The sequence below is a fragment of the Hemicordylus capensis genome, chromosome 2 (assembly GCF_027244095.1).
Source record: "Hemicordylus capensis ecotype Gifberg chromosome 2, rHemCap1.1.pri, whole genome shotgun sequence".
Taxonomy (NCBI): domain Eukaryota; kingdom Metazoa; phylum Chordata; class Lepidosauria; order Squamata; family Cordylidae; genus Hemicordylus; species Hemicordylus capensis.
In genome coordinates this window covers 162,574,411-162,597,018 of record NC_069658.1, presented here as the reverse complement: position 1 = coordinate 162,597,018, position 22,608 = coordinate 162,574,411, and the positions used below count along the sequence as shown (strand labels likewise).

Below are 22,608 nucleotides of genomic sequence, written 5' to 3'. Positions count from 1 at the left end.
TAGTGCCTAGCGCAAGCACTGAAATTGCACTCCTGTCCAAACAGGGATGATGGGACTTGTAGTCAACAATATCTGGAAATGCCTGTTAAAAGGAACACTGTACCATCTAGAGTAGAACACTGTACCATCTAGAAATGGTTGTTGATTAAAACCTGAAAACATGAGCCATCTCTGTAAAAGACTTAGAACAACAGTCAGGAGTTATGTGAGGATTCCAAGTTTCATTTTCTGTCTCATCTCATGCTTTAAAAAAACAAAAAACAAAAAAGTGACTTTGTCCTAGAGGATCACCTGCCCAAATAGCCACTAGCAAAATAGGGGAAGAAGAAGGTGGTGGTGGTGGTGGTGGGGTGTCTATAAACCAGTGAATGATTCCTGCCAGCCTTTGTCTTGTGATGACTGTTGGCTCATGATGGGGTATATGTGCATTCACCACACTAGTGCTTACTTTGCCACCAGGAGGGAGGAGGATACATTAGTTTGCCACACGAGACAGAGGAATTTGCATTTGCAACAGGAGCAGACAGCCAAGTTCTGCCAGGGCCAAAACCAGCCCCTGCCAGACTAAGAAATCATTGTAATTTGCCCCTTCCTGTCACAAGCAGTGTGCTGTTCTTTTATTATTGACTCTAATTCTCAGATATCCTAGTCATGGATGGAAAATTCAGGGTCAATTTACAAGAGACACATTTTCTATATGGAAGTTTCTTCTGTGCAGGTGTTGTGCAGAAAGTTTTGTGTAGTGACCACCAGGGGCATAGCAAGGTTGGAATGGGCCCAGAGATGAGATTTTAAAATGGGCCCCCAGCTCCTCAAAGTCCAGGGCCTCCACACATCCCAGGCCCCCAAGGATTTAAGTCTGATATTTCAAAATAAGTATGCTGCCTGGAAATACATTTCACTGAATACACACACGCACACTTCACAGTATATAGTGATAGACATTGAGTACTATATATTTGTGCTACTTTTAATGCCTAGAACACACCAGAAACACTAATTATTAAAATGGCCTCCTCGCTGCAGATTAGCAAAGGAGACTTTCAACCATGCAGGGTGAGCCTATGTTTGTTTTCTCAGAATTCTTGAACAAATTCAGTCAAGTTTGATTCCAGGAGGTTTTTCACATGAGGCTTTTAAAGCCCTTTAACACACACCTCCTCTGGAATGGAGGTGCTGCATTCACATGTTGGCCAGATTTATCCTGAAGTCCCTACAAGTTATTGGGGAGCAGTTCACACGCAATTCAGGTTTTTCCACTGCTCGTTAGAGTGCAGCCTGATTGATATCCAGAGTATGAGAAGATGCTCTTATACAAAAGTTCTCATGTCTGAGCAAGTTACAGTCTTCATATGCTCATTGTAAGAGAGCAACTAATCATTGGTTTGACTCATGCTGTAGGACACTATGTAAACAATTGAAGAGTATTTACAGACAGTATAGATCGGGCTCAGAACACTCCCACCAATCTATTTTCAGATAAAGAAAACATACCAAAGCCGTCTCAAATTTGCTAAACATCAAGCCTCACAAAATGACAATGGATATTCATATACTGCTTTTCAGCAGAAGTTCCCCAAGCGATTTACACAGAGAAATAAAAATAAAGATGGATCCCTGTCCCAAAGGGCTCACAATCGAAAAAGAACCCTAAGACAGACGCCAGCAACAGCCACTGGAGGGATGCTGTGCTGGGGTTGGATGGGGCCTGTTGCTTGCCCCCTGCAGTGGTAAACCCAAAGAAAACCACAGGGCTCTGTGGGCGCCAGGAGTCAAAACTGACTTGACGGCACACTTTACCTTACAAATGCCATCGGTATATAAATATCAGAGCATCAGCACTTTAAAAGGTGTCTCTTTGCTCAGTTAGCTGGGGTAGCTGCTAATTGAGTCAAGTTAAGTAGCTAATTGCTAAACTTTATTTTCTTAAAACTACTTGCTTTCATAAAACTCCCCTGCCTTGTCTAGCACTCCTCTGTGTATATGGAGATTGTAGCAAATCCGAAGAGATCAAAGGTAAAGGTAAACTGTGCCGTCGAGTCGGTATCGACTCCTAGTGAGCAGGAGTGGTTTACCATTACCATCTCCCATGCAGTACGAGATGAGGCCTTTCAGCACCTTCCTGCTGCTGCTGCCCCATATAGGTGTTCCCCATAGTCTGGGAAACATACCACCAGGGATTTGAACCGGCAACCTCTGGCAGTCATGTCATTTCCCTGCTGTGCCATTGAGTAGCTCCTAAGAGATTAGCAAAGCATAAGAAATCTTTCTCTATTTCACAGTGTTGAAGAACCTCTTGAATTTGTCTTCCCAGAAGCTGGAGAGGTAAGTCTGACTCCTACCACCTCCAGAGGCCAGACTGTCAGAGAGCTACATAGGAAAAGACAGCAGTCCACAGATATCAAAGGTGTTGAAAAAGGAGCGTACTTCCTCTCTGTTGCTACTGAGTGCAGCACTGAACGCTGCCAATACGAGAATGCAGGTTTAGGCTAGGCAGTAGGAATGCTTTCCCAGATGGGAGAAGGGTTGCCAAGGTTACCTCATGGAGTCCTGGGCTCCTCTTTGCTGATGGTTTTCAGACAGAAGCCAGATAACGATGATCTCCAAGGAGCCTTCCCACTCTAAAATGCCATGATTCTGCTGTTATTGTCACATTGAGTCTGCAAGGGATCTGCAAGTCCCGTCCCCCCCCGACACCCAGACTGATTCTATTTGCCCCCCAAGTTGACTGCAGTTATGAGGAAGCAGATTTAAGCTAAGCCTTGAGAATAATTTCCCACGGGAGAGATGTCTGCAGAGGCACACACAACCATCCCAAGTACAGATATAGATAGTATACAGGTACACTCGCACATATACTTGTGAACACTTTTTTAATGTCAATAATTGGTAAAGAGGGACCAGTGATGCATGGATTTATTTTTCTGATTGAATCCCTTCCCTTGATGGGAGTTGCAGCCCAACAACATCTGGGACCAAGTTTGAGAATCTCTTGTCTGTTGGCTTCCCAGAGGCATCCAGTGAGCCCCTATGGGGAAACAGCATGCTGGATTAGATAGGCCTTGGGTCTGATCCAGCAGGGCTGTTAGATTCTTAACAGTCAGGTATGATGGGAGTTGTAGTCCAACTTCTTTTTCCAGTCATTCTCTTCAGCCTGACCTACTTTACAGGACTATTGTGAGGATAGAAGAATTGCATATTTGGAGGTCCCGGCAGTAAGGGCAGATATAAATTCCAGAAGCCAAGGGTTCTTAAAATTGGGTCCCCAGATGTTTTGGGACTAGAATTCCCATCATCCTCAGCTACAAAACCTTGCAGGAGTATTGCATGTCTTGTTGATCAAAAGGGAATCATGCATGTTTGGAATGGAAGGGTCCTTGTAAGAGCCCTGAAAAGTCAGAAGTTAGATTACACAGAAGTTATATTAGAAGTTAAAAATATTTTAAAGTTGATGCTTATGCTTTATTTTAAAAATATTTATATATTTCATATTGAAAAGACTCTTGGTTAAAACAACGCAGGGTTGTGTACAGCCCATCGGATCCCTCTACTACCTCTTGGTTTCTCCCAAGACGTGCTCAAGAGAGAGTTCCATAAAGATCTGCTTCCACAGACATGACACTTTCATCTTGCTTCTGCTTCCTTGCAATAGCTGCCACTTGGAGGGGTGGGGAGGGATAGCTATTCACAGCAATTAGCCAAGAAGCTAGGGATGCCCCACCTGTAGCTCAGCAGCTGCTGTTGGACTAGAACTCGCATCATCCCCAGCTGCTGTGTTGAGACTACAGATGATCACCCCCATCAAAACTGGTGGCTGGGGATGATAGAAGTTGTAGTATGGTGGGGGTTGTAATCCAACACTGTGATAACAAATATAGTCCCCTGATGCAAATCCATGGTGAAAAGCATCGTGAAAGAAAGCATCAGGGTTTGGGCAACAGCTTGTATAAGGGGGCTGGATAAAGAAATCAACATGAAAATAGGAAGGTTGAAACTAAGGGTCAATAAGGGAAGGCCATTAACACATTGATCTGAATTTAAGATGCTATTACCCCAAATGATTTGATGTTAAAATTCAGGGTCACGACGTAAATTCAGAATCCTGCTGTTTTAGGTAAGTAAATGTTTAACATATATTCTACTGCCACCCATTCCTGGAGGGCCTTCCTCCTGTTGCCGGACCCCACAAGGCTTGGCGTTCCTTCCTCCTGTTGCCGGACCCCACAAGGCTTGGCGTTCCTTCCTCCTGTTGCCGGACCCCACAAGGCTTGGCGTTCCTTCCTCCTGTTGCCGGACCCCACAAGGCTTGGCGTTCCTTCCTCCTGTTGCCGGACCCCACAAGGCTTGGCGTTCCTTCCTCCTGTTGCCGGACCCCACAAGGCTTGGCGTTCCTTCCTCCTGTTGCCGGACCCCACAAGGCTTGGCGTTCCTTCCTCCTGTTGCCGGACCCCACAAGGTTGTACCAAGTATTATTTCCTTTCTCATTTAGTCTTATTTTATTTCAATTCTTGTTTCTGTCCTTGGTTCCCTTTTCTTGTTTCCCCTGGAACTATATTTGGGGCCCTTCAACTTTATTTGGGCAATGTCCCCCAGAAGTTTTTTATGTGAAATTTTTGTACAGTCTATTGGATCCCTCTGCTGCCCTTTGATTTCTCTTGGACCAGCTCGACAGATGTTTCCATAGTAGTCTCTTTCCACATGTTTCATGTTTGTGCTGCTTGTTTGCTGTAGCTGCCACTTGAGCCCTCATGCTAAATATGCTAAATAAAATAAATGTGTGGTTTTGTGGGGCAGCGGGTGGGGCTATCTATTCACAGCATTTAGGTTCTGGCCGGGTGGAGTTGTGGTGTTAAGAGGGGGCAGGGCAGCAAACTGATTCTCTACAGAGCAGACATCCAAAAGCAAGAGAAATGGCACAGAGGAAGCCGAGAGGCTAGAGATTGCCCGACGCTCCCCAGCTCTTGTTGGATTACAACTCCCATCATCCCCAGCTTCTCTTGTTCAGGACTACAGCTCCCATCACCCCTTGCCATAAAGCTTGGCTGGGGATGATAGAAGCTGTCCTCCAGTCACCCCCAGCCACCTTGTATTGTGGCATGAGTTGATGGGAGTTCAACAACAGCTAGAGAACCTCAGGCTGGCCACACCTGCAATAACAAATACAGTCCCCTGATGTAAATCCAGATCTTCTTATGAAGAGAACCATCACATTTTGAGCAATGGCTTGTTGGGGGGGCGGATAAATAAATCAACATGAAAACCAGGCAGTTGAAACAGAGGGTCGTGAAGAAAACACCACTTAAGTAGCTCACACTTGTTTCCTTTTTCTTCTCTCTCCGCTATACCAGCAAAGAAGAGCTTCCCTTTCAACATCTAACAAAGGATCCCATCCTGCTTCTGATGCACTGTTATCAATGCGAGTGCTGAGGGTTGCCTCGGCCGGGTAAATATGCATGGACACAATGACAAATCTCTCCGGTGGCTGAGCGGAATGGTGGGCCCTAGAGAAGGCAAGAAGAGGCTGAGGAGAGCAACCCCACAACAGATGCCCATTCCCTTTTTGACTAGGTTTGCAAAAGCCTCGTGTACACTCAAGGTCATGAGGCTTTTGCAAAGAGGGGGCATAGTTTCCCGGGAAACGACTTCACCCCAGGAGTGGAATCCACACCTTAGTTTACAGAGCTCCCTTCAAACTAGTTACTGAAGTTGCAGCCCAGGTTTGCACCTGTTCCCCCTGTCCCATCTCTTGATTCCGAGTCTGGGTGCCCGACCCCCCTCCCTTCCCCTGGCTCCGCATCCAGTGCGGGGTGCAAATGTCACATCCAGTCCTGGCAGGGTGCAAGAAACAAGGCTGGACCCCACAGTGAACCAGTCTGTAGGGCCAAGCAGGGGGGCAGAGGGTGTGCTAGTAAAAGCGATCCCCGCCCTCTCTTGGCCTTCTGCAGGGACACCTCGGCATCCACTCACCCCCCTCAGGTGACAGTGTGGGATTAGCCGGTCGCCATTTGGGGCCGAGTAGGAATTTTCCCCATCCACCCGGATTGGCCTGGAGGTGGCTGGTTTTTTGCCTACTCTGCACTGTTGCACTGGAAGGGATTTTTGATCTGGCGGATGTTAGGAGTGGTGCCGCTAAATAGTGTAGCCCCTTGGTCACCATGGCAGGTCCGAGGAGGGGATGTAGTGCCCCACCCCATTGGTGGCAGGTGCGATTTCCCCCAGCTACACTCTAGTTCTCTGCTAAAATGAGTCAATAAAGTGATGGCCCTAGTTTCAACCCATTTCCTGTGTGCTGTCGTTTATTTCTGGGTGTGGGTGCAAAGGGACTTCATGGCAGAACGCTTGCAAGACAGTCTCAAGTAGCATTGAGTGTGAGCTATAGATCCACAAAGGCAAGCTTCACAAAGAGGCAGAATCCGAAATTCAGGAGAAGCATGAGTTGCTCCTTCTGCTCTAGCCAGGTCTTCTGCTCCTCCAACCCCACAAATGGCGGTCTGGTTCATACTCACACAATCAAGTGGCAAAGCTCTGCATAGACTGTATCACTTCAGGCTGCAAGTGGAAGGTAGGGTTTTTAAATGCTCTCCCTCATAATAGTTTTTTAAAAAAAAAACCATGTTGGGAACAAGTGTTCAACTCAGGGGTGCAAACAGAGGAAAAGCTTAAGGAGCACCTCATTAATTTTATTTTGTGGATAGGTATGGGCTATTAGAGGCACAGTGGGGAAGTAACTTGCCTAGGGAGCAAGAGGCTGCTGGTTCAAATCCCCGCTGGTATATTTCCCAGACTATGGGAAACACAGATATCGGGCAGCAGCGATATAGGAAGATGCTGAAAGGCATCATCTCATACTGCCGGGAGATGGCAATGGTCAACCCCTTCCCAATTCTACCAAAGACAACCACATGGCTCTATGGTCGCCAGGAGTTGGCAGGTGGTGTGATAAAATGCAGGGGAAACTGCTCAATTGGTTAAGGGTGATGTGCACTCTTGGTTCAGTCTAACCCTTTCCCTTCAGAGCTATTTTTCGATGTGCAGGGATCTTCTGTGGGGAGGGATGCACAAATCACACATCTGCAGCTTGAAGTGATACAATCCAGGAAAAGGTTACTCAGTGATTTGCTGAATGTTTCAGGTATTGTCAGCAGTCTGTCTGTGAGCACAGCAAAAAGAGAATCTGGTGTTTAGTAGGTGCCAGCATGAATTTGTCACACTGGAGTAATCTCTCCTCCTCTTTTAACAGAGTTACTAGTTTAGTAGAGGACAGGGATGCTGTGGACAAAGTGTGCCTTGATTTCTGCAAAGCATTTGACACAGTCCCCACAATATCCTCCTTGACCTCTGTGGAGAATGGGGCCAAAAACTCCATGTTGTAGGTTTGCTTGGTCTTTATTTTGATTTATATTTAAAATGGCTGTCCATTCACCACTTGCGTTGCTGGAGTAGATGAAACCTTGACCTTTTCTCTACCCCGGGGTTGTTTTTCTGCCTGGTGTTCATCCCTGCCCCACCCCCACCCCTAAGTTCTGGTTTGTGTTTGCCCTGATTGGCTAATCCAGGGCGCTTTCCAGATTACACTCTGAAATTATGCAGGGATTGCAGTGGCACAACCCAGGAAGTATGGAAGCACACTGAGCAGATCAGACATTGTTGTAGGGTTTAATCTGGAAAGCGCCCTCAGGAGGTGGGCAGAGTTCCAGGGATTCAAAGGGGAGGTTGGAACAGTTTAGGGAGGAGGAGAGCAGTTGGAGGAGCTGAATCACAAAGAAGAGCTGAAGATCACACAGAGGAGCTGGATTGCTCTTGGAGCAGCTGGAGGAACAGATAGCAGCAGAACCAGACAAGGCAGCGCTGAGCAGAGAGGGAGAGAGACAGGCTTGCAGGGAAGCCAAGTGGGCTGACTAAGAGCTGCTGGTGAGGTGCCTGTTAGGGCCAGCGTGGAGTGTCCGATAATCGCTGGATGGGCTTATCTCATTTTCTTCTTCTTCTTCTTCTTCTTTGCTCTTATGGTTGTTAAACATTGCAAAAGCTACGTTCAAATTGGTATTTTTCCCTCTCAAGTAAAGATTTCACCTCTTGATTAAATTCTGGTGTAGTCTCTGTCTGTGTTCTCCACCCCAGGCTTAAATGCCACACCACCCTGCCTAGATTGAGTGAGAGACGGAAGGCTGATGGGCTGCCACGTGGAGACAGCCAGGAAACGTAAGGAATTCCACTTGGGGTCAGCAGCAGTAAAGCTGGTCAAATCATGGGGCTGGTTGAGACCAGACAGTGACAATCTCTCTCATAATCTGATCTATTTAACCTAACTAGCCTTTGCCTGCTGCTGCTTCTACAATTATACTGGATTCTCTGGATAAAGCAGAGTGCAGCAAAATCCCCTCTAAAGCTTCCCTGAGAATTACTTGCCGCTTTCTGTAACAATTCTCTCTTTCAAAAACAGAAGACCAGAATGGGCGAGGTCTATTGGTATAAAATAGCACATGGTTTCCATAGATGGTGTGTGTCTGCCATCAGGGAGCATTTATGGCTCTAGTCTGGAGAGTGCCTTCAATAGGTGGAAAGGAAAAACACATCCACTCACTCATTTCATTCCACCATTAGTGGAGATGGTTTTGTCTCTATGGCAATTACTACTGACTAATAACTTACTCCAGAGCAAGTGCACATAATGACATTCGTACCTGTAAGCCTAAATTTAATACCACAATTAGTGAAGAAGCTCTTGAAAGTTAGTTGGGTGGTAGAGCACACATTTTCATGTGCGAGGTAGCTTCAGACTTCAGTGTCTCCAATTCTGCACTCTCTCCAGGCCCATAAAAGTACGGAGGCACCTTCAGATGTGATATTGTGCATATTTTTCAGTGTTGAGAGCCAGTGTGGTGTAGGTCTTAGGGTTTTGGACTAGGAATAGGGAGACAAAGTTTAAATTCCTGTGCAGCTGTGAAATTCAGTGGGTGTACCTTCCAGGCTCGTTGTGAGGACAGACATAACATGTACTCTGCTCTGGGATCCTTGGAGGAAAGCCGGAGGTGGGGGTGGGGGAATAAAAGTAAAAACATTTGCCCATCTTATCCATCTAATGTTGTATACCTACAACAGCCCTGTAAGATAGTTTAGTATATTGCCAGTTGGGGGAGCCATGGCTAGTGGACAATGGGCTGCCAAAGGTCTGCTTCATGACTGAGTGGAGATTGGAACCAAGCAGTGTTCCCTATAAGAGGGATTCCCAGATGTTGTTGACTACAACTCCCAGAATCCCCAAGCAAAAGCCATTGCAGCTGGGGATTCTGGGAGTTGTCAACATCTGGAAATCTCTCTTAGAGGGAACTCTGCAGCCAAGGGTTTTTAGCTTGTGGTTGGAACAACGATGCTGCACCAATTCTTCTGCTTGGGTCCTGATTAGTACCTGGATCATCTGAGAAGCCCATGCATGTTGCTCCAAGCTCTGAAGAGGTGGTCTGTTTTGGTATTCATTCAAGACTGAAAGAAGACGCCACGTAGCAAGCATAGGATGAAAGAAGTCCTGTGGAATGTGCAGGGCTTTGGGGAGTAGTGAGGGCGAAGGGAGGCAGGCCAAAGCTTAGGCTCGAGTTGAAGTGATTCCATCAAACAGGGCCAAAGTAAATTGGATTGCTCCCCTGAAGCATCAAACTGAATTGAGAACACATCTGAAGCACCAAGGTGATCCCCAAATCAAATCAGTGCTGATTTATTTGGCCCTGCTATCTAGCCCAGCATCCTGTTGCCCACCATGACCAACCAGAAGTCTACAAGCAGGAGGGAGAGGCTATATGCTATCTCTAGGCTCAGTAGGGTGCCGAATGCCAGTTGTGGGGAGAAACAGTGGAAGAAGGGAGGTATGCCTTCAAGACCAATATCCACGGATAGATGTGTTCTCCATGAATTTGTCTAATCCTGTTTTAAAGCCATCTAAACTAGAGACCATCAATACACCTTGTGGCAGCAAATTCCAAAGACTGATTAAGTGCTGCTGTGTGCATGAATACAGGGAAACCTCTCTATCTGCAGATCCAACACCCATGCTTTTGTGTCTCTGCTGTCAAGTAATTGACAACCGACCTCGGATTACGCAGGGAAAAAAGGTGAAGAACGGGTTTATTTTGCATGTCCAGGGTGGCTGGAAATGATCCCCAAAGTCATTTCCGGCTGCCATTTTGGGAGTAGGAGCCATTTTGTGGCTCTTTTTAAAAAAGAAGACAAATGGCCAATTTGGGACTAGCGGAGGGTGGGGGTGGCAGTTTTCCTGGAAGGCTGGAGACTTTGATAGGGCACTTACTTTTGCTATTTCCCCTCATTTCCTGCCATTTTTGCCCTTTCCCCAGCCTCCAGGAACCTAAGCCCCGGATTCCCATTGCCACAATACGCCGCTATCTGTGGATAATGGGGTGCACCTGTAAGTCCTTTTGTCTGTCCTAAATCATATGCCAATCAGTTTCATGGAATGACTCCTGTTCCATTTTTTCAAAGTCCAGCAGATGGAAGTCATTAGAATAATGTTTAAAAGGATACCATTGCTCCTGTGCAGCAGGCCTTTTAAAATTGGAATCAAAATCTGGGGTCTCTTCATTCTCAGCAGACCAGACCTCACTGGGTAATGGAATGACATCTCTTCTTTGGAGGTGCACAAAAACAGCTGCTGTGCAGCCAGCTCAGGATCCAATACCCTTGAAGTAGATGGTTTTGCATTTCACTGAGGAGGACCCAGCTTTGCTAAAAGCAGGCCAAGAAGTCCTGCACAGAGAGGAGAATTGGGGGAATGTAGCTTCTCTGGCAACCAGTGGGTGGGACAGCAAGAATGATAACAGATTGCACGGAATATCGTCAGACAGAAACCAGCTTCAAAAGGTGGAAGGCAATTCAGCAATCAAGAGAAACTCCAAAAGCCAGAAGGAAACCAGAGATGTGAAGGGGGAAATCCATGGCTTGCCAGGGGGACAACTTTCATGAAATTCCAGTTCAGCAAGCAAAACAAATAGGAATGAAAAGGAGTGTCTACCCAGTGTGTGAGAAAAGCTTGAATCGCACACCAGACTTTCATGCCCATTGGAGAATGCACACAAGAGGCAATATAAATGCATGGAATGTGAAAATTTTAATTATTTTAATTATCAATCAATGTGTACACACAGAAAAGCCATATAAATGTCTGGAATGTGGAAAGAGCTTTTCTGATCAATCATATCTTCTTAAACAGCAAAGAATCTGCACATGGAAAAACTGGATCAATGCTTTTTTAATTTTGTATTATACACGACATTTATAGACCACCCCATCCAAAGGCTCTGGGTGGTGCACAACAAATTTAAAAAGACATAAAACACCATCTAAAACACAGTACTTAAAACAATATAAAAACAATTCAAAAGCATTTAAAATCAATTAAAACACCCCCAAACAATTTAAAAACCTTGGAAGACCAGGCCAAACAAGTTTTCAGGGCCCTCTTAAAGGCCAACAGCGAGCCTAAATTGTGGCTATCTGCTGGGAGTGCATTCCATAGGCCAGGAGCAGCTGCAGAGAAGGCCCGGTTCTAAGTCGCCACCAGATGTACCGGTGGCAACAGGAGATGGAACTTTCCAGATGACCTCATCGTGAGATAGGGATCATACAGAAGAAAGCACTCTCTAATGTAACCCAGACCCAAGCCCTTCAGGGCTTTAAAGGTAATAACTGGCACTTTGTATTTTGCCCGGAAACATATCAGCAACCAGTGCAACTCTTTAAAAACAGGCATAATCTGGTCTCTCCAGGTTACCCCAGAGACCAGTCTGGCTGCCGCATTTTGAACTAACTGAATTTTTCGTACGAGTGTAAGAGATTTTTGACTCCCCCAAAACTCCTGCAACCAGGAATAAATGAGGGCTCCAAAAATCCCCACATTCATAGACGTGGGTCCTTTCTGATGGTACTGGCTGCCAAGAATCCCAAGACCCAAGAAGACACGAGGAGAAGTGAAGAGATTATATTTAATCAAAACAGATTTATTTTCTTACCAATATTCAGATGAATCACAGCATACAGCATGCAGTAAAATTACTTCTCTCACACAAAGCAGTCACAAAACTAACAGCCTAGAGACACTGACAGATCCGCCAGACCCTTGCGGTCACAATATACTATACCCCAAGGGAACCTCGACTTGTTCCTCTTTTTGCTAGATGCTAGGTGCCGTCAAATTGATTGATCGGATCAACTTCCTCCTTTCCTCCTCCTGTGTGCCGTGCCTGAGCCACCCTCCCTGAGGGAGAGAGCCCCTTTTTTCTATCCTCAAATTAGGGTTTTAAGTATCCTCTCCTTTCCCACCTACGCATCTAATAGTGATTGGACGAAGAAGGGGTCTTGACCATTCATGACCCTCGGCTAACCTGTTCCATTTGACATTTAATATCATTGTCTAGGGGAGATGTGGAAAAGGAACAAGGTGTGGGCCAAGTGATCCCCCTTCAAATGGAACACCGAGCCTTGGCGTACTTTCGATCTGAGGTACTGAAAAATGAGGAAGTGTGCCCGAGCCGACAGGCCGATTTTCTCCAGTTTTAGACAGAAGCTCTAGATGGGGGCTGCTCTTGACAGCATGGAAAATTTGCTGGAACAGGGGAACTTGGCGTTCACTCATGGGTTCATGCCAAGATCAAGGCCTAAACTGTGTCGAGCAAACAGACTCAAGTCAAGCATCTATCTAATACAATATGGCTAACCTATCTATGCGCTAATTCAATATAAAATTGACCGGATTGGGCCTTACACTAGGTACATCACTGTTTTGAGATCATTCTCTTCAAGGAATGGACGCAGCTGTCGAATCAGCCCAAGTTGATGGACAGCACTCCTGGCCATAGGCTCCGCCTGAGATACCAGGATGAGGCCTGGATCCAAGAGCACTCCCAAGCTGCATACCTGTCCTTTCTAGGGGAGGGTAACCCCATCCAGCACAGGAAGATCTAACTCATCTCTCAGATTCCAATCCCCCACAATGAGCACCTCCATCTTGCTTGGATTCAGCTTCAATTTGTTATCTCTCACCCACCCCATTACTGCCCATAGGTAGCCATTTAGGGAGTTAATGCCATTTCCTGATGATGACGATGATGACGACGACTGATAAGGAGAAATAGATTTGGGTGTCATCAGCATACTGATAACACCCTGCACCAAATCTCCTGAAGACCTCACCCAGCAGTTTCATGTAGATGTTAGAAAGCATAGGTGACAGAATGAAGCCCTGAGGGGCTCCATATAATACTTCCCATTTCAAAGAGCAACCATCACCAAGCTCCACCATCTGGAATGGCAGGAGCAAAACCACTGCAAAGCAGTGCCCTCTATCGCCAACTCCTACAGGCAATCCAGAAAGAAGGGGGAGGGCAGGAGAGGGTGGGCAGGGGGAGAGGGGGAGGGCAGGTGAGGGTGGAGCAGGGGGAGGGCAGGAGAGGGGAGCAGGGGGGAGAGGGATGGAGGGCAGGAGAGGGTGGGGCAGGGGGGAGAGGGGAAGGGCAGGCGGGAGGGTAGGATGGGGAGGGAGGGGGGCAGAAGGGAGGGCAGGAGAGGTTGGAGCAGGGAGGAGAGTGGGGCAGGAGAGAAGAGCAGGGGGAGGGGAGGGAGGGCAGGAGAGACTTTGGCAGGAGAGACTTGGGCAGGAGGGGGAGAGAGGGGTGGGAGGGGAGGGAGGGCAGGAGAGACTGGGGCAGAAGGAGGAGAGAGGTGTGGGAGGGCACGGGAGATGGGTGGGAGGGGGACGGAGGACAAGAGAGAGTGGGAGGGAGGGAGGGAGGGAGGGAGGGCAGGAGGGTGAGTGAGAGGGGTGGGAGGGGGAGGGAGGGGGCAAGAGAGTGGTGTGCGAGGGAGGGGCAAGAGAGTGGGGCAGGAGGGAGGGGAGGGGGCAAGAGTGTGGGACATAAGGGGGGGAGGGGAGGGAGAGTGGGGCAGGAGGGAGGGAGGAACAGCCAGCCCCAAAGAGCACACAGATGCTCTCTGCGGGTTGGCTAGTTTCCTTGATTTCCTGACAATGAGCTCCTTTCCCTGCCTCACAGGGGCTGAGGAGCCACTGGCAGGACTACATCCTCTGGCCGCCCAAGTGTTCCTTGAGCCCCTGATGTTAGCCAGTGGCTAACATTCATTGCTTCTTTTCAGCTGATATGTTTATATAGAGATGGAGATGCTGCTTTGCTAACATTGAAGCCCTGGGTGCAAAGATTGTAGGGAACACAGCAAGTTTTGCAATTTCACTTCTCCTTATTGCAGCTGTAAGTTTTGGAAACTTAGCTTCGATTCCTCTGATTAATATATGGTGATTGATTGATTAAGTGCCATCAAGTCAGTGTCGACTCTTAGTGATGACATAGATAGTTCTCTCCAGGATGATCTGTCTTCAACTTGGCCTTTAAGGTCTCTCAGTGGTGCATTCTGTTGGAAGTTAAGGACTTTGCGCTGTCTCTTGTCTCAGACAGTGGAGGATAGACTAGTGAGTCAGAGGACTAGAGGGTCAAGACATTGGTCATCCCTTCTCTACTGTTCTGACACTATTCCTTTGGATATGTAGATTGCTAATCTCAGGGACTAGCTTCCTCTCTCTCTCCCCCTCTCTCTCTCTCCCCTAACACCCCTTCTACCTTGCAACATGGCAAGCCTCTCTCCCTGCACCATGTGTGCAGAGAAGATGCAGAATCCATCTGCATCCAGCTAGATAGATAGATTAGAGATCCTAACTCCTCACTTTCCTATGTAGAATAGAGTTCCTTAATAAATGCCTTATATATTGATTTGAAACTATGAATTGGCTCCAAGTTACTTTACTCTCAGCATACACGCATGCCTAACTAAATTCCGCTGTGCTGTGCCTCTGTGCACTCTGCTATAATGAGAAAGGGATTCTCTCACCACAGAGAATTTCCAACACATTCATTGCTGTTGTCATCGAGTCCATCCGCCTCGCTGCTAGTCGTCCTCTTCTCTTTCCTTCAACTTTCCCCAGCATTATGTACTTCTCCAGGGAGCTGGGTCTTTGCACAATGTGTCCGAAGTATGATAGTTTGAGCCTGGTCATTTGTGCCTCGAGTGGAAATTCTGGATTGATTGATTCTATGATCCATTTGTTTGTTTTCCTGGCTGTCCATGGTATCCTCAAAAGTCTTCTCCAGCACCAAAGTTCAAAAGCGTCAATGCTTTTTCTGTCTTGCTTCTTCAAAGTCCAGCTTTCACATCCATTGAGTGTCACGGGAAAAACCACGGTCCGAACAATTCTAATCTTTGTACGTGTAGACACGTCATGGCATCTAAATATCCTTTCCAAGGGCTTCATTGCAACCCTACCAAGTGCTAGTCTGTGGCATATTTCTTGACTGCTGGATCCTTTACTGTTGACGGTCGATCCTAAAAGGCAGAAGCTATCTACCACTTCAATGTCTTCATTGTCAATTCTGAGGTTGGTTGCTGTACCTGTTGTCATTAGTTTAGTCTTCTTTACATTTAGTTGCAGTCCCATTTTTTTCACTGTGCTCCTTGACTTCCATTACTAGAGCTTGCAGATCATTCTCAGCTATCAGGGTGGTGTCATCAGTGTAGTGCAGGTTATTGATGTTTCTTCCTCCAACTTTAAAACAGATTGGTCTCTGGGGCAACCCGGAGAGACCATATGATGCCTGTTTTGAAACAGCTACACTGGCTGCCGATATGTTTCCGGGCAAAATACAAAGTGCTGGTTATTACCTTTAAAGCCCTGAATGGCTTAGGTCCGAGTTATCTAAGAGAGCGCCTTCTTCTACATGATCCCCACCGCACATTAAGGTCATCTGAGGAGGTCCGTCTCCAGTTGCCGTCTCCAGTTGTCTGGTGGCGACGCAGAGGCGGGCCTTCTCTGTAGCCGCTCCTGGGCTATGGAATGCACTCCCAGCAGAAATTTGTAATTTGAGATCTTTGCTGTCCTTCAAGAGAGCCCTTAAAACCTACCTGTTTGGCTTGGCCTTCCAGAGTTTTAAATGATTAACTGTTTTAAACTGTTTTAAACTGTTGCCCTGATTTTCAGGGCTTTTAGCTGTTTTATTGGTTTTATTGTGTTTTAATAGTTTGATTTTAATTGTTAATTTGTTTTAATTGTTTTTATCATGTTGTGAACTGCCCTGAGCCATTTTGGAAGGGTGGTATATAAATCAATCAAACAAACAAATAAATCAATAAATCAATAACCACACTCATCTTCTTCCAATCCAGCTTCTCTCAGTCGATGCAATCAAAGGCTTTTCTGTAGTCAATAAAGCACATATTGAGTTCTTTCTGGTATTCTTTGGCTTTCTCAGTTATCCAGGGTGCTTCAGCAATGATGTCTCTTGTTCCTCAGCCTTTTCTGAAACCAGCTTGAACATCCGGCATTTCCCTTTCTGCGTAGGGCTCTATTCTGCATTGGATGATCCTGAGCATTATTTTGTTAGCATGTGCTATTAAGGATATTGCACTATGGTCTTCGCAATCTGTTAAGTCTCTTTTCTTTAGTAGGGGTATGTAGACTGACCTCTTCCAATCTGTTGGTCTCTAGGCATCTTAGAGTTCTTAGATCTCCTTGGGGACAGAATCCAGCTGCAGGACTTCCGCGGGTAAGTACTTTTGCATTGATTCCTCCAGCACTGTCTGTCTGAGCAATTTTCAGCCCAGCCCAGAAAAATTAAAGCCTCACCTGGGGGATGGCTAAAAACAGGGGACAGGTCTGAGGAGATAAGGAAGCTAAAGGACAGGCAGCCCGCAGGCAAGGAGGCTGAGGGAAGGGGGCATAGCAGGCAGTGAACTAAAGGCCGAACTACGTGTAGCGGCGTGAGTTTTGGGTGGTATATAAGTATGGTAAATAAATAAATGTGAGAACAAGCATGCAATTAGCCCTTGTGTGCCAGCTGTACAGCAGGGAAGGGCAGTCTGGCCTGGGGCCATGGTGTGTGGGACAGGGCTGAACTCTTTGCCGCTGCCACAGTTCCCATCCAGATCAGGCCCTCCCTAAGGCTGCTCTTCGCCCTGGGAAAGAAGTTCCCATTGGCTTCAGGTGGATGATCTTCACTGGGACTGTAGCATGAAGGGAAATGGTTACGTATCCCCTTGCTGGACGTCACTGTCCTGATTCTGGGCACCCTGTCAGATACTGTGTTAACTTTTAAAACAACAACAACAATTGCGGGGCCATACGGCGCATTACATTGACGCGCACACAAACTTGGCCCTAAAAGCATAGGCTGTGAACTCAGAAATTCTCAGTCATAGATAAGTTGAGATTTGGACTTACTGGTTGGCCTCCTAAGAGAGTAGTTTAGATTCAGTTAGCTTCCAGTCTCCATCTGCAATATCAAGGGTATTAAATAATAACGCTGATTATAATCCAAACTGTGCTTTGGATTTCAGAGACTGCTCAGGGCCGAATATCACACACTTCCTCTGCTTGCAAATGCCACCCGCAGTTTGACACAGAAACCGGACAAAGAGCGGTTCTTTTAAAGTTCTGCTTTAATAACAGGAATCTGACGGAGGGTGGTTGTTGTAGCGTCACTGGGAGAAGTTCTTTAAAACTGGTCAAAGTGTTATAACAATACTCGTTAAAGTGAAATAACGTCCCAAAATCCATCTCTGTTGATCAGGCAAAATAAAAGAAGAAAGGTAGCACAGGAAGATCTTTTATTGTCACAAGCATACTTGTAGTCTCAAGTGGAGCAAACAAAACCATGATCTACGACAGATCATCATTCTCGGAACTCTGCTTGTTTTTTCAGTAAGATTGCTTAAATCTTAAATCGTGAAGCACCAATGTGTGAAGCAGAGAAGTGTGAAAGAACAAGGAGAGAGGAGAGGAGAGCTGGTCTTGTGGTAGGAAGCATGACTTATCCCGTTAGCTAAGCAGGGTCTGCCCTGGTTGCATATGAATGGCAGACTAGAAGTGTGAGCACTGTAAAATATTCCCCTCAGGGGATGGAGGTGCTCTGGGAAGAGCACAAGGTTCCAACTTCCAAGTTCCCTCCCTGGCTTTTCAAGATAGGGCTGGAAGAGAGATTCCTGCCTGCAACCTTGGAGAAGCCGCTGCCAGTCTGTGAAGACAATACTGAAGCTAGATAGGTCAATGGTCTGACTCAGTATATAGCAGCTTCCTATGTTGCTATGTAACAAGTGACACAAAACTAAATGGCCATTCATTCTCAATTGATTTATTAATCATCAGCTTGGAGAACCTCCAGCTCTCGGCAGCTGCTAGATGTGATGGGCTTAGTGCTACCATGTGTGTCCAGGCAGGCACTAGATGGCCCGGTCCAGACCTTTCTAAACTGGAACCAGGACCGGCCTTAGGGGTGGGCAAGGCAACTGGTTGCCCAGGGTGTCAACTTTAAGCAAGTGCAAAGAGCTGAGTTTGCACAAGCCACACAACTTGGCAACACTGAAAGACAAACCTGAGGGGTGTGTGTATGTGTGCGTGTGCATGCCAAAAGCACTCCTCTCTCCTCAAAGGCGCTGTGTATGATAGGGCCAGCCCTGCTCAGAGTACTGAGTAGTTAGCTTGTAAATATTTCCAAAAACAAATATGCAACACTCTGCGTGCAGGAGAGTGTATGTGGATGAACTAGGGGGGAAGGAAGAAGTTGGAAGATGCTGCAAGTCGTAAGAGTCTAGGTCAGGGCTGCACAACTCAAATGCCCTAGTGGGCCAGAACCATACACAACTGGGCATGAAAGGACGGAGGTCAAGTTTTAGCACATTACATTAAAATTAAAAATATTGTGAGTTACTTGTGGCCCTATTCCCCCTATCAACAGACCCATAGTTTTAACCAAGAAATAGTGGCCAGAAAATAGGTCCTGTCCCTGCTCAGTCAGTGGGACCCCTGGAGTGCAAACCAGCCCAAAATAAATGCCAAGTCCTCTCCTCTCCCTAAATTGTCATTGCTTTCAGGCTGCAATGCTAGGCATGCTTACATGGGAGTAAGCCTCACTGGGTACACCATGGAACATATTTCTGAGAAACCATGCATAGGATGGTGCTATAAGGCAGTTTTCAGCTCCTATGTTGCTGCAGGATACCTGGGGGCCAGTAAAATAGTCCCTGCAGGCCGAATCCGGCCACCGGGCCTTATGTTGTGCAAGCCTGGTCTAGGTGGATGCACACATGCCTGCCCTCTTGTGCCTTAGCCAGATTGATTTCCAGATGGAAAGGGAGAAGATGTAGACATGCTGCTGACCCAAATGGAACCTCCCCTCCTGGACAATGGCAGAGAAATCCCTGCTGTGAGAAAAACCCATTTTTGGGTTTTTTTGGTCAGTATCCCTGCCCTGCCAGAGCACTACAGACTGCATGTGCAATTCTGTCTTCCCAAGACGTGTCTGAATGGGAGTCTAGACATACCATCCTTGCTTCTCCTTATGCTGTTTAGAACCATATTTCTTTAGGGGCTCCATTTTGTATTGCTATTGCCTTCTTGGCTAAATGCTCTGGAATCTAACATATAGATGAAAACCATAGTCCATTGCCCTCTGCAGCACAGTGGACTATCAAGTTTTCATCTATATCTTAAATGGCAACTTGGATCACATTTTATTTCCCAACTCTGGATTTAGAGAGCCATCCCTTTTATTTGCCATTATGAGGGCATGTTATTCTGAATTATGTTCTCCCACAACTTACCTGGGTGCTCAAATGCATTCCCAGTTATACCTCAGAATGAAAGAACTGTTGGGAATTCTCTCTGGTAAGAGATACTCTTCTAATATAGCAGAGTGCACAGAGGCACAACACAGCGGAGTCTGCCCAGGCATGCGTGTATGCTAAGAGTAAAATAACTTGGAGCCAGTTCATCGTTTCAGATCAATATATGGAGCATTTATTAGTGAACTCCATTCTAGATAGTAAAGTGGAGAGATAGTATCTCTACTCTATCTCGATAGCTGGATGCAGATGGATTCTACATCTCTGCATACATAGTGCAGGGAGAGAGGAGCTTGCATTGCATGTTGCAAGGGAGAAGGGAAGGAGGAGGAAAGGAAGAGGAAGTGGCCAGGCAGGCAGGAAGTCAGTCCCTGAGAGTAGCAATCTACATACCAAAGGGATAATGTCAGAGCAGTAGAGAAAGGATGACCAATGTCTTGACCTCTCTAGCCCTCTGACCCACTAGTCTGTCCTCCTATGTCACTGAGACATGAGACAGCGCAAAGTCCTTCACTTCCAACAAGAACTTTAGTCTTGCAGAAGCATTATGAAGAATTGGTAGACGTGCATTTTACAAAATGTGCCCTCACTTGACTTGTATTTCCATCTCTGAATAAAGTGCTTCTTTTCACTCTTCCCTTCTTTTTCTCCTCTTCCCCCGCTCTGCCTCCCCCCAACCCCACCTTTCCTGAAATATGTGGGACTGATCTGCTCAGATTCCGAGGTGGCTTGGATGTTACGAGAGGTCAGACAGGAACAGAGTCTGTCTACACCAATTTCCGGGGCAAGGAGATCATGTTCCATGTCTCTACAAAGCTACCCTTCACAGAGGGAGATGCCCAGCAGGTACCTGGTGCTTCGTGGAGCTTAGGGAGCTGCAAACTGTGGACGGGGTGGAAGAGAGAGTGATGTATGAGCATCTAGACTGGTAGCGACATATAGATATTTTAGTTTTGATGGAGCAAGCTGGGAGTGGGGTTTAGAATGGATTCAGGTTTTCAACTGAGATGGGAGGCCGGGGGGGGGGGTTAAGTAGGCCATGTTGGGCTGTTTGCTGTTTGGAAGGATAACTCCCTCTCTTGTGTGCTTCCTTCCAGCTTCAGCGGAAGCGCCACATTGGGAACGATATTGTGGCCATTGTCTTCCAGGATGAAAATACTCCCTTTGTCCCTGACATGATTGCCTCCAATTTCCTGCATGCCTATGTGGTAGTGCAGCTTCATCACCATGCCCTTGGGGAGACTCTCTACAAGGTAAAATGCACACCTGGGAGCCATAAACAGTTCAAAAGTAGCACCTGCTGCATCTCTGAACTTTTTCCGTTGCCTTAGCTCCTTGCTCCTGGCCACTAGGCCTGTGTAAATATTTGGCTCCAAGTAGCCAAAGTCAGATAATCCTCCGGGCCAAAGTCAAAGAACCCTTCTGAAGTGACTATCCCCATTGCCCACCTGCTCACAATGTTGTGCTGTTCCCCACAGTGGTGGAGACCCTTAAAGATGCCGCTGGATGCTCTGGCAAACTCCAGTGGCATCTGGGAAGGCACGCAGGGAGCACTGGAAAGTGAGGAGTCCATGGGAAAGCACGGGAAGGATTCCACTTCCCAGACATTGCTGCAGCTCACCAGGGCACCTACTGGCCATGGTGGGGCTCTTCTGCTGTATTAGCAGCAGGGAGCGGCAGTCACGTGCCTGTATAATAGGGTCTTAATCTAAGTTGCACTTTGTCCCTCAAGAGGCAGGGATCAGATTGCTTTGTCCTTTCTTAAAAGATGTGGAAGCCTTTCGTGCTCACTGGTTCTGTGTATTTTGTTGAGAATGGCCAGTGTATCATGTGTGTGCCATTCTCCACCAATGCACAGTGTGCTGCTTGTTGTCCTCTGCTATCCTTAAATAAGTACCGAATTGACTTCTGTGATCACACTGGTAACGCTGACTCTGATTGGTGATAATGTGACCCATTCTTGTTTGGGGACAAGAACCTGGATAATGGCAGGCCGGTTAGTTTCTTAGTGCTGCAGAAGCACCCAGCACAAATCCTGGAAAGAACAAGAGTGGGAGGAAAGGTTGCCGAGGTGTTTTGCCACTCTGGTCTGCGATCTCTTCGGAAAAGCTAAGGAGGCTGTTCACACGAGCAGCCTGGATAGAGCTGCTTGTGTGGAGCACCGGCGGTCAGAGCCGATCTTGGCGCTGACCTGCCGGGTAGCCGAATTTCTGTCCTGGGGCTATTCTTGGGGTAGACTGGTACCCTGGTCATGTGTCTGCTGGGGCTGCCTGGGGTGGAAATGCCCCCAATGCGCCTGGCTCCTTGCGCAATGCATTGAGGGGTTTCTGGAGGCCAGGCTGTGTTCCCCAGGCTGTTCCTCCAGATGGCTGTACTGCCATGAGCAGCACGGCATGTGTGGGCCTGTGAGTTGTGCAGTCCCGGAAACAGTAAAGATCATCTGGGGAAAAGGTCAGATCGATCCTGCCTCCCCCCGACCGCACCCTCCCTGCCCTGCTCACAGGTTGTGAGAATGACCTGAAGGAATTCCCTGGTGAAGAGAAATGCAGCTGATCTGATCTCTTTAGAGTTATCAAGGCATTTTTAGAGCACTGCCTAGTAAACCACAAATAAGCCATCATATATTATTATTATTTCTCTGTGTAAACCGCTTTGGAAACTTTTGTTGAAAAGTGGTATGTAAGTATTTGTTGTGGTGGTAGTAAATTTGCCGGTTAGCTGGGAATCAATGCAAAGATATTACAGTGAGGTGGGAGAAAGAATTGGCAAAGGCAAGGATTATGTGCAAAGGAAAACTTTCAAGTTGGAATTAAATAGCCAACAGTGTTGTTCTTGAATAGCACAGTGCTGAATAGCACAGGGTGTTTTTTGGCATGAGAGTTGCCATTTTGGAGGGGAATGGAGAGAGTCATCAAAGTCACTCTGCAT

At 46.9% G+C, this 22,608-nt stretch overlaps 1 protein-coding gene across 2 annotated transcripts in view; it reads left to right on the top strand.

Annotated features, from left to right (window-relative positions):
- Positions 1-22,608, top strand: part of LOC128344550 (rap1 GTPase-activating protein 1-like) — a 55,952-nt gene that overhangs the window by 8,092 nt on the left and 25,252 nt on the right. For both annotated transcript variants that reach the window (XR_008315910.1, XM_053294888.1), the window contains exons 3-7: positions 2,283-4,456; positions 5,349-7,369; positions 16,550-16,607; positions 20,397-20,526; positions 20,778-20,933. Coding sequence is in view for 1 of the 2 variants with exons in the window: in XM_053294888.1 (XP_053150863.1) it covers positions 7,348-7,369; positions 16,550-16,607; positions 20,397-20,526; positions 20,778-20,933 (366 nt within the window). In the remaining variant the exon portion in view is untranslated. The remainder of the gene's footprint in view (positions 1-2,282; positions 4,457-5,348; positions 7,370-16,549; positions 16,608-20,396; positions 20,527-20,777; positions 20,934-22,608) is intronic.